General features: G+C 43.6%; 1 protein-coding gene across 6 annotated transcripts; it reads left to right on the forward strand.

Annotated features, from left to right (window-relative positions):
* The first annotated feature begins 1,321 nt into the window (after positions 1-1,321).
* On the forward strand, positions 1,322-7,642 carry FST (follistatin). 6 transcript variants are annotated; one of them, XM_012449566.2, is made up of 6 exons: positions 1,322-1,570; positions 3,425-3,616; positions 4,028-4,246; positions 4,605-4,829; positions 5,493-5,723; positions 6,455-7,642. In XM_012449566.2, the coding sequence occupies exons 1-6, from the start codon at positions 1,486-1,488 to the stop codon at positions 6,535-6,537; spliced, it is 1,035 nt and encodes a 344-aa protein (XP_012304989.1). In that variant the 5' UTR covers positions 1,322-1,485; the 3' UTR covers positions 6,538-7,642. The 6 variants fall into 6 exon arrangements, with proteins under 6 accessions (XP_012304989.1, XP_012304990.1, XP_012304991.1 ...); XM_012449567.2 differs by having other exon boundaries at positions 1,486-1,570; positions 5,496-5,723; XM_012449568.2 differs by lacking the exon at positions 1,322-1,570 and adding an exon at positions 2,851-3,135.
* Positions 7,643-14,436: the final 6,794 nt, after the last annotated feature.

The following is a 14,436-nucleotide window of genomic DNA, read 5'->3' on the forward strand; positions in this document are numbered from 1 at the left end:
AAATTTAAGAGGCAGCTTTGGAATAAACAATATAGCATTTTCCGTGAAGTAATCGTTTTATATAAAAGGAAATATCGCCTCCTCAGTTTCATTCAGCGGTGCCAAAAAATGTTATAAATGAGAGACCCGCCAACTTTCAGCGAAGAATGCCAGGCACTGTACTTAATAAACTGAGGCTACAGAAGTTCATTATGGATGTTGCAATCTTTTTTATTCCGCGAAAAGAGAGAAGACGAGAGAGAAAGAGAGAGAGGGACAGAGAGAGAGAGAGAGCGAGCGAGAGAGAGAGCGAGAGAGAGAGAGTGAGAGAGAGGCTGGAGCCGAGGAGACTGAGAGAGGCACACAGGACAGAAACTGGGGAGTCTCCGGGCAGGGGAGGAAGGGGGGCCAGACCGCCTACGTCGGCGCCCCCGCTCCGGGCTCCGACTCCAGACGCTGCGAAGTGAAAGGGGAGAAAAGAAAGGGAGAGGGCGAGACTGTGCCGGGGGGAGACCGGGCCTGAGGTGTTAAACATTTTTGTTTGCTTCTGACTCGCCCAGACGAAGGGCCGCGTCTGGGCAGCGCTCCGCCAGGGTGGAAGGTGCCGGGGCCGGGGTTCCTAGCAACAACTCTTGAGCTGGGGGTGGCCGCAAAGTCAGGCACGCACAGACCCAGACACAAAACCCTGCGGGCCCCGCGCCTAGGCTGCGGGGGCCGGGAACTGCCGCGAGGCCGGCGCGCTCCAACCAGACCCGGGGCGGGATATCTGGGCAGCCCGGGGCTCTCCGGGCGTTCGCAAAGTCTCTTTGGAGCGGAGGAGCGCCAGCACCGAGACAAACTCCCGGGTTCCCCCAGCTCCCCCCGCCGTCTCCTCCAGCGCCCCCACCAAGCCCTCCCTTTCACACTCGCGCGCGCACACACTCACACACAGACACACACACACACCCGCCACCCCGGGCGCGCCGGCGCTGCCGGCGAGCGGCGGCGAGCAGAACTTGAAGTGGGTGTTCTTCCCCACTCCCCACCCCCAATGCGTCGCCCCTACCCCCCGCCCCGGTCGCCTTCCCCCTCCCTCTCGCTCCTACGCAAATAAGAACTCGACGATTCCCCTCCAGCCGTTTTGATTTCGGGCACCTCCGAAAGATAATTGGGAAGGGTTTCCAGAAGGTGGGAAATGTCACCTGATTCACACTGAACTTTTAAAATCTCCCCACCCCCAAGGAGCCGCGCACACCCTCGCTCGCGGCCGCCCTCCCACAGCCCCACACACTGGGAGACCGCCCACCGCAAACCGCGGAGACCCCCGTCTAGATTTAAAGCGCGGCTGCGCCCGGCTTCTGACGTCCATTGAATCGCGCGGGCGGCGGGCGGCGAGCGCGGGGTTGCGCCGGGATCGCTGCGCCCTCAGCCGCTGGCCTCTGCGACGCGCGCCGCTCACCCGAGCCACCCGCCAACCGCGCCGGCTCCCCGCACCGCCGCGCTACTCGCCCTGCGCCTGCCCCCAGGATGGTCCGCGCCAGGCACCAGCCCGGTGGGCTTTGCCTCCTGCTGCTGCTGCTCTGCCAGTTCATGGAAGACCGCAGTGCCCAGGGTAAGTGAAGGGGGATGCGCTGGGGAGGCTCGGCTGAGGGCAAGGGGGTCGACTTTTCTGTGGTCTCCACTTGGTCTGTTCTGAGCAACGCTGCTCTCGGAAGATGTTGGACCAACGTGGGGACTCCGGGATGGAGAGGAGTGGGAAAATTGAAGAGAATGACACTTTAGGACTGGGAACGGAGTTTGGAGCTCGGTTATCTTGAAAAAGGAAAGGGAGCGAGCTGGGGTCTCAGTAGTTAGGGTTAGATGCTCCAAGTTCTGGCCATGATAACTTTAGATGTGATCTCCTCTGTGGGTCTGATGAAGGGAGCAAGTATCAGTAGTAGCCTGGAGAGTTCAGTGGACCCATTTGCAGTTTCATCTCTCTCCTTCCCAGATCTTTCGAATACTTTAAGAAAAGGTGGAGGGGGGGACCTGGGAGTTGGGGGAGATATACCGAATTTTCTTCGGAGGCTGGGGGACGTGGTTTCAGAAACTTTGCCCAAACTTGGAAATGTGGGTGCTGAAATTTTTCAAGGGAAGTAGCTTTCTGCCTAGTGGATGCTTCTTCCATCCCCATCCCCCATCTCCGCAAAGAAAAAAAAAAGAGCCAAATTATTACCCCGAAGTGCTTTCAGCACTTTATAGTTTTTTTTTTCCCCCTCTGCCTCATTCTTCTTTCTGACTCTTAGCCTTCTGTAAAACAGTGAGCAGCCCATAACTGACTTGAATTCTGAAATGGGCTAAGAGCAAATTTCTGAAGCTTGCCTTTTAAAAATAGATTTGTTTATTTCAATTAGTCTTTGGGTAGAATGTTTAAAATAATAATAGCAGCTTACGATCCAATGATTGTTAAAGTCATATTGGTGATTCGTGAGAAGTCTTCCCGACCCAGATCCGAACATTTAAAAAGGAGGAAGAGGGAGAAATCACTTGCAAAGATTTCTTGCTAGGTATGAGGTAGGCACATATAACCGTGAAATGGTAGGAAACCTCCCCCCTTTAAGGCATTACTTTCCCTGCTTCAGCGTTAACATTAAGTGTGTTGTATACTGCGCTCCTGGGCACTGCCCCTCGCCGCCTGCACGGCACTGCGCTGGGTTGCCCGCCTTTCGGGGAGAGGCGCTGCCTGGTGCCTGGACGTGGGCGCGGAGGAAAGCAGCGCTGGGAGATTTCGAAAGATCGCGGTGGCCGCAGGCGTGCTCCGAGTCTGGCGGATTGCAAAACGGGCCCGTCGGGCGGGCTGCGCCTCCAGGCCGCGCGGGGTAGCTCCGGGCTGGGCCGGGTTGCTTTTTTTGCTTTCATTTTTCACAAGTGCCTTTTGCTTGATCTGCTTCTCTCTCTCTCTCTCTCTCTCTCGTCTCTCTCTCTCCTCTCTCGTTCTCCTACTTTCTTAACCCCTGTCACAAATAATTCCTGTACCGCCTACATGAAACCAACATGTAAAAACATCCGTCGCATCCTGTTTTTGTCAGGTTCTTTAATCTGCTCTTCGAGTCGCTGCAGGTTATGAAATGGGACGAATAAAAGTAAACAGTCTAGTAAAAGTCAATGCAAGCTGCACGTGTTGTGTCTGGGTCACTGGTAACTGACATTGATATGGCTGGGGCGCTCTGTCTTCTCCCTCTCCCTCCCACCCTCTCGCCCACCTCCCATCTCTGGGATCTGGGCTTCCCCCCACCTTCTTTTTCCACCCCTCCACCCCTTTCGATTTATTTCCTACTTTTCTCCCGCTTCTCCCGCGTCTCTCTCGCTTCCCCTCCTCCATGGTCACCCCTCCCCGTCCCCGCCGCCGGGTCTCCTTTACCAACCACCCCGCTCCCCCTGCCCTGCCACCTCTCACTCACCCACCTCCCCACCCGTCTCTTCACAGCTGGGAACTGCTGGCTCCGTCAAGCCAAGAATGGCCGCTGCCAGGTCCTGTACAAGACCGAACTGAGCAAGGAGGAGTGCTGCAGCACCGGCCGTCTGAGCACCTCGTGGACCGAGGAGGACGTCAATGACAACACACTCTTCAAGTGGATGATTTTCAATGGGGGCGCCCCCAACTGCATCCCCTGTAAAGGTAGGAGTCCCTCCCGACTTGCAGGCCCTCAGTAGAGGGCGTATACCCTTAGCTTCCCCGCTACCTGGCTGGGGTTTGGAATTGGAGAGCTTTGTTCGTGGGCTTCCCCTTTCTTCCCCTTGCAAATTCGAATTCTGCCTGTTAAAAGCTGTAGGCAAAACACCTCAGACTTCTTAGCCAAGTGTGGTGGTTAATCCCGCCAACCCGTGCTCCTTGATGAGAGAGATCTGGGCGTGGGGCATAGCCCAAGGTCCGCACTCTTTCACCACCTCCCAATCTTCTGGGAGAGAGCCTGGGCCCCTCCAGCGCAAACTCAGGGCTGCAGGATTGCGCAAGGCACCCGAAGCCCTCCTGGCTGACCTGCAGACTGCCTGGCTCTGGTTTTAATCCATGCCTGTTTCCAACTCACAGAAACGTGTGAGAACGTGGACTGTGGACCCGGGAAAAAATGCCGAATGAACAAGAAGAACAAACCGCGCTGCGTCTGCGCCCCGGATTGTTCCAACATCACCTGGAAGGGTCCAGTCTGCGGGCTGGATGGGAAAACCTACCGCAGTGAATGTGCGCTCCTAAAGGCGAGATGTAAAGATCAGCCAGAACTGGAGGTCCAGTACCAAGGCAGATGTAAAAGTAGGTCCTCCCCTGTTGAGCAAGACTGGATCTGTCCCCCTCCTCCAGCTTTGTACCCAAAGTAGACCCTCTAGCAGACCCCTGGGGGATAGTGTAGTCCACAGTAAGAGCCTGACAATAATAAGACTGAAACCAAATAAAGGAGTCCTTTTCTAACTTCTAAAGACTCATTAAGAACGCTGAGGGCGTTAATGTTCTTAACCTAGAGTCCTAGATTCTCTGTTGAAAACCACAGGGCTCCCAAAATGCCTTTTGAAAGCTGGATGCTTCAGTGTCATGATTTCCTTAGTAACTTCAAGTGCTCACTCCTTAAGGACTAGACGGTACCTATTCACGTGTGTTTCCTTCTTTGTTCCAGAGACCTGTCGGGATGTTTTCTGTCCAGGCAGCTCCACGTGTGTGGTGGACCAGACCAATAACGCCTACTGTGTGACCTGTAATCGGATTTGCCCAGAGCCCACGTCCTCTGAGCAATATATCTGCGGGAATGATGGAGTCACCTACTCCAGTGCCTGCCACCTGAGAAAGGCTACCTGCCTGCTGGGCAGATCTATTGGATTAGCCTATGAGGGAAAGTGTATCAGTAGGTATTCTGGATTGAGGAAGAAAAAAGTGAAAACAGGCTAGTTCTGATGTTAAACTGTGGGATTAACTAATAAGTAAAGCCCAAGGCATCCCCAAACACCATAGTGAGAAATACACTGCAATTTGGGGAAACTGTTGTGACCACAGCATTCCTCATGGAAACCGTTGTCTTCTGGAGGCATTGACACATATATTCAAATGCCAGCAGGAAGCAAAAAACAGTATCCCATCTTAGAAAACTTAGAACTCACTCAATTTTACACATTTTTTTAAGTGCCAGACTTGCTGGAAGCGAAAAATAATTACTTAGCAATTCCTGAAATCTGTTATCAGATTCTAGTAATTGATGGAATTCTTTCTTTTGTAAAAGATCCCACTTGTGGGAAATAATAAGATACATATTTAACTCAAGAATATTGTAACATCCTGTCCCAAAAGAAAAACACTATTTTCATACACTAATGTAGTATGTCAGAAACTGCAGGGGATTTTTGTGTGTGTATGTGTGTGTGCATTTGAGTTTCAGTTTTATTATCCAACATTTTTGCATAATAGCTCCATTAGCCCATCAGTAATAACACATAAATTATGTTTAGGAGGAAGGGAGAAAAGGGGGATATGGGGAAATCGGTTTACTCATCATAGATGTATTATATCCTAGAAGCAAAGTCCTGTGAAGATATCCAGTGCACTGGTGGGAAAAAATGTTTATGGGATTTCAAGGTTGGGAGAGGCCGGTGTTCCCTCTGTGATGAGCAGTGCCCTGACAGTAAGTCGGATGAGCCTGTCTGTGCCAGTGACAATGCCACTTATGCCAGTGAGTGTGCCATGAAGGAAGCTGCCTGCTCCTCAGGTGTGCTGCTGGAAGTAAAGCACTCCGGATCTTGCAACTGTAAGTGCGATTTTTAACCTTGCTGCCATTTAAGGCTTTCCCGGGCAGTCCCTAGGGAATGGACACTTAGAAAGCAAGCAAATCTCCCACATAGATCCGTTTCTGTTCAAGTTAAGTAGCTGCTGAGTATCATCAGCAATTCAGTAATCCACAGAAAAATTATCTGCAACGTTTCTTGGCTTTTAGGACTTATCCAGTGACCATCAATGGGCTGCCTCTAAAAATCTGTTTCCAGTTGTTTGCCCCTATTTCTTTTGCTTTGGTAGTATGCTTTGCTGTTTGCTTTACTAACATTTGAATCTAAACTAACTGCTTCAAAAGTTTTTTGTTTTTTGTTTTGTTCCAAAGACAGCTTCATATTATCATACATGGGCTGCTGCTTTTTTGCAGCTGCCTCTACTAACTCTGAATTAAGGACTCAAAGCAGTTATACCTAGAACACAAGAGCGCTTTTTATCTAATTTCAGGAATCTGCCTGTAAAACCTGAGCCATTGATTCTTCAGAACTTTCTGCAGTTTTTGACTTCATAGATTATGTTTAAAAAAAATTTTTTTAACTTATTGCTTAACAGCAGATGCCAAAAACAAAAAAAGCATCTCACTGCAAGTCACATAAAAATGCAACGCTGTAATATGGCTGTATCAGAGGGCTTTGAACACTTACACTGAGCTGCTTCTGCGCTGTTGTTGTCCATATTTAAACAACAGCTCCCCTGTATTCCCCCATCTAGCCATTTCGGAAGACCCCGAGGAAGAGGAGGAAGATGAAGACCAGGACTACAGCTTTCCTATATCTTCTATTCTAGAGTGGTAAACTCTCTACAAGTGTTCAGTGTTGGCATAGCCTTTGGGCAAAAAAAAAAAAAAAAGAAAAAAGAAAGAAAAAGAAAAAAAGAAAAATATATTGTCTATACTGTAAATAAGTGTATGCTTATTTATTTGGGGGGAAAACTATACATTAAAGGACCTTTGTCCTAAAGCTCTCTCCCAGGCCACCTTGTTACTCATTGGACACGGAGAGGCATTCTTTGTGAGGTCTACTGGATGAGGCCCATAGTTGAGACTTGTAGACATTTATTTATACTGTGTCATGTTTTATAATTTATACATAAAATGTCTGGTTGACTGTATACCTTGTTTTGAAGAAATTTATTCGTGAAAGGAAGAGCAGTTGTTATTTATTGTGAGGTCTCTTGCTTATAAAGTAAAAGCTTTTTTTCCTTGTAAACCATTTAAGTCCATTCCTTACTATTCACTCACTCCTCTGTCTCCCTTCATTTCACTGTTAGACTCTTTTCCACTTTTAGAAAACTTGCATGTCAGTTTCTGTCATGTTTATTTATTGGATTCTCTGCTGCCTGATCTGTACATACATGATCCCTCGGGTTTTGTTTACAAGGAACCTTGACTGACCAAAAGGCATTATAACTCTGACTCAAATACAAGGTACAGAGGATAAGCATCTTTGAGGAAACTCCTGCTTCAGTTCTTTTGTTATGACGAAGACATTTGTGACAGAGGAGATGATTAGAACTCTAGCAATGTACTTCTAAGATGTTACAGATCCAAAGAAATGATGCAGGTGTCAGGAGACTGAAGGATGGTGAAAGCTACACATTCAACCTTTTGTTAGGTGTTTCCTTTAAGCTACTCAGCTGTACCTTTTTAATTAGTTCTTTTTCAAACAATATTTCACTAAAAGTTATATCAAAGCTTTATCAGTTCAAGTTTCTTGCTTTTCATAATACTTTTTTCTGATGCAATTTTATATTTTCAAACATGGCAAGTTAAAATATAAATTCATTTAAATATATAGTTTTGTACTTTTCTACCATGTAAATGTGCAATGTATATAAAAGTTATAATGTGTATTTGTAAATAAATGATGAGTGAAAAAATAAAAAAAATTTAAAAAGCCAGTGGTTTTAATTTCTGATGATGTAATAAGTTACTTGGACTTTTGAGTAAAAATGTGTATGATACCTTTGCTGAGGAATGTAGCTATCTCTGAAATTACCTGGCCAGGGCAGTAGAAGCTCCAGAGTGACATCAATTACAAACCACTTCATTGGAGTTTGAAAGATAAAGGGATCTGAGGTCCAGCAACCCCTTTGTAGGAGTGGCATATGGCCTGTCACTAACCACAGAAGGAACAGACTGTAGATGTGGGTTCTTTCCTGCAGTATACCAAGTCTAATATTTCCTCTTTAAAAACACCATCTTTTTAGCTGTCCTTGTTGCAAGCTCATCACCATAGCCAGGAACACCCTTTATCTTACTTTCCTATAAACACAGTGGCATTTCAGTGTTTTAAAAAGCAACACACATCACAAGGAAACGTGACAACAGACATAATATTTGACAAGCATGGTCTAGAAATCAGAATATCAGCTGCAGAAGTAGGCATTATAGTGTTGGAATGCTAGGGACTTGATAAGGTGAGGATGGGGGTGGAGGTGAATTTCCACCATGATGTCCATGGTTCATGGGAGTCAGATAATGTCACTCATGGTAAGAGGAAATGTATCAATATTTTGCGGTTTACATTAGACACTATTAGAGCTTCAGAATGGCGTTTGGGACATCAGTCAATGTCTGTAATACATAGGAATCAGAATCATAAACATAAATTTCCAATTCATTGTATGCTACATATTCAAAGCCTAAGCATATTAAAAATATCAAAGAAGTACAAGATGCCTCAGATTGGCATTTGGGTCATCAATCAGTAGTCCCTATAATATGTTGTAATACATGGGAATACATAACTGGCTCATCAACACAAGTTACAAGTTTCTAATTCATTATGTACTTACATATTCAAAGCCTAAGTATATTAAAAAATATCAAAGAGATTCAAGATGTAAAGTAGTGAATGTCAGGACTATGGGAGGGAAAGAGCAAAGTATGGTCAATATTACCAACGTTGCTAAACGATAATAAACAAACATATTCTTTCTTTCAAACATCATGACCCAAATTCTTAAAAGTTTATCCCTTTTATGAAAAGCCTCTTTAATATGAATAGTTATTCAAAATTGTCACCAGAGACTGTTGGCTCTCAACTGCGGTCACCCAATGAGAAAACTGGTGGAGGCAGAGGAACCTCTTCAGTAGACAATTTGTATAATGATTAGGGCCCTGTTGGGTCTTGTTACCTTTCAGCCCCATGTTCTCAAAAAGGGAAAGAAAGGTGCAGAAGACAAACAGGCTGCCATTAGCCGCAAGAAGACAAGGGTCGTAACTTCTCCAGTGCAGATTAGCTACTGGCTTGCCACTAGAGAGAGGCTCTCAGGAAAGGAAAGAGGGACGGGCAGATATGGTTTCACAGCCCTTCCTGGAGTTGATTTGTTGCTTGATCCTGGGATGCTACAGATGCTTTAAAGCTGCCATTGACGATTAGAGTAAAAACGTCAAATTTAACAGGCATCGATGTGTGTCTTGGCAAGGGGAAGTGATAAAATCAACAGCTTGCCTTTTAAAAAACATCTAGATTATTTATTTAAAATTTTTATTCCAGATTTGTCAGCATCAATCATTCCTCTTAAACACTAGACAGTATCTCATTTTCCTCCTTGAAGTTTTCCACCTTTTCAGTCATCTTGCATTATACTAATCAGTACCGAGAAAATAGAAATCTCTTTAAAAATTAAAGGTAGATAAGTATCTTTAGACTATTGTTAGAATTTCAACTATGACCCAAAAGAGTCTGACTCACATGCATATAATGTAATTAATAGAATGCAATTACAAAATATAAATTAATAATAAAAAATCTGTCAGAAGCCTAATTTAAATTAAGATGTTTATATACTACATAGGATATGGTTCCTCAAGTATAGCAAAAATAAAGTCTGGCTAATTAAAATTATCTTCAAACAGGATAGCTAAATGCAGTAGCTGACCTTTGATCAGATCTTGTACCTAAGGGAAATAATGCTGTAAATAACAATATTGGGCCAATTCACAAAATCAGGATATTGTCCAAAGATAAAAGTATTGCATCAATGTTATATCTACTAAAATTTGATTACTGTACTGTGGTTATACAAGAGAATACTCTTCAACCCAGGAAATACACACTGAAGTATTTTAGAAAAAGGGCCACAATGTATGAAACTTACTCTTAAATGACTGAAAAAATATTGTAGGTTTTGTTATTTTTTTCACATGTATCCAAAGAGAGAGTACACAAATGATAAAGGAAATGGAATAAAATGTTAACAATAAGCAAATCTGAATAAAAGGTATAAGGGTATTTTTAACACTATCTTTATGTTTTCAACTTTCCCATGAGTTTGAAGACATTGTATTTTGAAATAAAAAGTTAATTTTTAGAAAAGGTCATTCTCAAGAAGGAGAAGTGCACAGTAAACTGCTTCTCCCCATTCTCTGGGAGAAGAATGAAATATCAGAGTCATTTAAAAATGATTTTGTTTGAATGGCCATACTGCCGAAAGTAATTTATAGATTCAACGCTATCCCCATTAAGCTACCAATGACTTTCTTCACAGAACTGAAGAAAACCACCTTAAACTTCATATGGAACCAAAAGAGATCCCACATAGCCAAGACAATCCCAAAAAAGAACAAAGCTACCTGACTTCGAACTATTCTACAAGGCTACAGTAATCAAAACAGCATGGTACTGGTACCAAAACAGAGATATAGACAAATGGAACAGAACAGAGGCCTCAGAGGCAGCATCATACATCTACAACCAACTGATCTTTGACAAACCTGACAAAAACAAGCAATGGAGAAAGGATTCCCTGTTTAATAAATGGTGTTGGGAAAGCCGGCTAGGCATGTGCAGAAAGCAGAAACTGGATCCCTTCCTGACACCTTACATTAAAATTAACTCCAGTTGGATTAAAGACTTAAACATAAGACCTAACACCATAAAAACCAGAGAAGAAAACCTAGGCAAACCTTTCAGGACATAGGCACAGGCAAGGACTTCATAACTAAAACACCAAAAGCATTGGCAACAAAAGCCAAAATAGACAAATGGGATCTAATTAAACTCTAGAGCTCCTGTACAGCAAAAGAAACAATCATTAAAGTGAACCAGAAACCAACAGAATGGGAAAAAATTTTTGCAATCTACCCATATGGCAAAGGGCTAATATTCAAAATCTACGAAGAACTAAAGCAGATTTACAAGAAAAAACAAACAAACTCATTCGAAAGTGGGTAAAGGATAGGAACAGACACTTTTCAAAAGAAGACATATACTAGGCCAACAAACATATGAAAAAATGCTCATTATCATTGGTCATTAGAGAAATGCAAATCAAAACCACATTGAGATACCATCTCATGCCAGTTAGAATGGTAATCATTAAAAAATCTGGAGACAACAGATGCTTGAGAGGATGTGGAGAAATAGGAACACTTTTACACTGTTGGTGGGAGTGTAAATTAGTTGAACCATTGTGGAAGACAGTGTGACGATTCCTCAAGGATCTAGAAATAGAAATACCACTTGACCCAGCAATCCCATTACTGGGTATATATCCAAAGGATTATAAATCATCCTAGTATAAAGACACATGCACACATATGTTCATTGCGGCACTGTTTACAATAGCAAAACTCTGGAACCAACCCAAATGCCCGTCGATGATAGACTGGACAGGGAAAATGTGGCACATATACACCACAGAATACTATGCAGCCATTAAAAAATGATGAATTCGTGTCCTTTGTAGGGACATGGATAAACCTGGAAACCATCATTCTCAGCAAACTGACACAAGAACAGAAAATCAAACACCACATGCTCTCACTCATAGGTGAGTATTGAACAATGAGAACACATAGACACAGGGAAGGGAGTATTACACACTGGGGTCTGTTGTGGGGGGCTAGGGGAGGGACAGCAGGGGGTAGGGAGTTGGGGAGGGATAACATGGAGAGAAATGTCAGATATAGGTTATGGGGTGATGGGAGCAGCAAACCACCTTGCCATGTATGTACCTATGCAACAATCCTGCATGATCTGCACATGTACCCCAGAATCTACAGTACAATTTTAAAAAATGATTTTGTTTGATCAAAAGACTGGGAAACAATTCCAGTGACTTTAGCAAGGCTACTTAGGGAATTCAAATGTGCAATGAGAGAATTGCTAATATCTAAACCATACCCAAACTGAGAAACAGCCTTTTCTATAATCATCTTAAAATTTAGAGTGATTAGTGCCTTCATTGTAACACTCCAAACACCCAACACCCTTATTCTCCCCACTACTTGCTATATATTATTTGACAAGTAATTTAATTCCTATGTTCCTCAGATTCCTCATCTATGTCATCACAATAATTGAAGTCCGTCTCTCATTACAAAGTTGTGAGAATTAAAAGAGATATCGTGTGTAAAGTGATTAGATCCATGCCTGGCACATTAAAAAAAAAAGTAAGCAAATAAGTGCCCTCTCAGTTACAATAATTATTATTAATTAAAGAAAAACAGGTGGTACAATAACTCATCAATCAAACCTTACCTTGGAAAGGCAATGAATGAGAAATGACATCAATCAAGACCAGAAGCCCAGTATATGCCAATTTTTAAATGGAAAGTAAACATACTTTTAAAGTATTTTATCCGTGTTAATATTTAGCAAAACTTCACTAAGTTCTGGGTGGTATAGCAAAAGTGTACCTTTCAAAATGAAAAGTTTAGATATATTATTTCCCATGAAATTTAGAAAAAATTCACCCACCCTCTGAAATTTTCAGACACAAAATGTGTCTTTTGTCCTTTCATTCATGCTCCCAATACAATTCCTAGTAGTAAAATAAATTAAATCAGTCTTCTTTAATTTTGATATGATTTCCTGCGTGAGGACTATAGATCCCTAAAGATAATAATAGGGTAAATTAGTCCCAAACTGCCAAAATCCTAATATAAATTATGTAGTTACCAGATATAAAATAATGCATATATTATACAGTTAATAAACTTGTTTATTAAAGAAGAGTTTTCAAAACCTGAGTCTTAAGGGTAACATGTTTCCCTTCTTCCCACTCCACTTTCCATTCAGAGCAACCACACAATTCTTTAGCCAAAAGCTGTCATGTAAACAGACACCAGGCGTGCCTGCCCTGCGTATTCAGTGGACCTGCCCAGACATGTCCAAATCCTAGCTTCTATTTTGCTGGAATCCCCCCATGAGTATTGGATGGTTCCTGGGGTTTGCCATCCTTAGACCTCAGATATCTTGGCTGGTATCATCAAGATTCCTGTGGCAGAGTCCTTCAGACACATGCTCTTTGGATTAGACGAAATGTAGTCCTGGCAGCACTGTGTCATTTTTCTATTTTAAGAATATGGCCAGGAGACCAACTGGCAATATTGGGAGTCGGATATACTCCCACCAAATGTCTCTTGTATTCATTCCCCAAGGACTCAGGTCTCTGTCTAAAGAGCAAGTATACCCTTTTCTTAAGAATATAGGGCCCTAAGAAGAAGTTAGAGGCAAAAGTCAGAATCCTGGTGAGAAAGAGGGGGGGCTCTACATTTATTCCAGTTTGAAAAAAAAGATCTTGATAGATCTCCATCTTTTTCAGCACCTCCACACACAAAATCAATGGGTTGATTTAATGGTCATGGTACAATCCATAAGCAATAATAACAATGAAAGACCAAGGTGAAGGCCAGTCTCTATAGTTTCTTGAGATTGCTGTGGGCTTATGGCTCAATGACAGCAGGTTGCAGAGGGGTTAGATTACTCAAAAGGCAGCAACACCTGGGACTTCTAAGATAGAGTCAGTGCCCCAGGAGAAGTCATCAAATCAGAATTAGAGCACTTTGTTCATTGGGCATGTGGAACCAGGGCCCAGTCAATACAGTTCCCAAATAGAAACAGTGCTGCTGAAGGTGTAGTGCCTAAACCAAGAACACCAGAATGATCTGGGAACTTGTTAGAAACACAAGTTCTTGAGCACCGTCCCAGAACCAGTGAACCAAATTTACTAGGGTAGGGTCCAAGAATCTATGTTTTAACAAGCTCTCCAAATGATTCTAATGTGTGTTAAGGTTTGAGAACCACTATGCTAGAATCATTTCAAGTTCTAAGTGAGCCCAAGTTCCCTGATATTCCAAAGGCAGCCAGTATACCCATGCCTCTGGTTGGGCTTCAGGGAAGCCCTATTTCACCAGCATCTCCTGGGCAGAATTCTCACATATAACTAGGTCCCGTGCTACAGGGATGTACCTGGTGATGGAAAAGCCATACAAATCACAAGGCATATTTTTCCTGACAGAATATTGTCTTCCTCTACCATCTTCCCAGTGAGACACAAGCTGGGCTGACTAAAAGTTATAGACATGCCTTCACCATCCCTTCCACCCATATGTATTAGGTGGTATGTTTGCCAAGAAGAGACTAGAATTTTGAATGAAGGGTAGTAACATTCCAGCACTGGTTTTTCCCCAGTTGGTGTTTGGTCCACCTCCCTTCTCTGGCACTTACCTACAACTTCTTGGAATTCTGCATCATCCCTTAGGATACTTACTTCATCCATGGGTCAGAAAACCACAACTGCTGTTTGTCTTACCACCTCTTCTAAGGGACATCTAAGTAACCTGCTGCACTAGAAACGTAGGCTCTAGACAATGGTAAGTGAAACCTTCCAAGGGATGCATCCAGATGTAACAATGCCCCAAGGTCCATTGCCTGAACTAAGAGGTGAAAGGGCCTCTCTCT

This window comes from Aotus nancymaae, unplaced genomic scaffold (genome assembly GCF_030222135.1).
Source record: "Aotus nancymaae isolate 86718 unplaced genomic scaffold, 86718_ANA_hifiasm-v0.15.2.pri h1tg000014l, whole genome shotgun sequence".
Taxonomy (NCBI): Eukaryota; Metazoa; Chordata; class Mammalia; order Primates; family Aotidae; genus Aotus; species Aotus nancymaae.

Coding starts and splice junctions, on each gene's coding strand:
- FST (XM_012449562.2), top strand. CDS start 3,103: ATGCAAGCTGCACGTGTTGTGTCTGGGTCACTGGTAACTGACATTGAT. Junction 4,247..4,604: donor GTACCAAGGCAGATGTAAAA/GTAGGTCCTCCC, acceptor TCTTTGTTCCAG/AGACCTGTCGGGATGTTTTC. Junction 4,830..5,492: donor CTATGAGGGAAAGTGTATCA/GTAGGTATTCTG, acceptor ATTATATCCTAG/AAGCAAAGTCCTGTGAAGAT.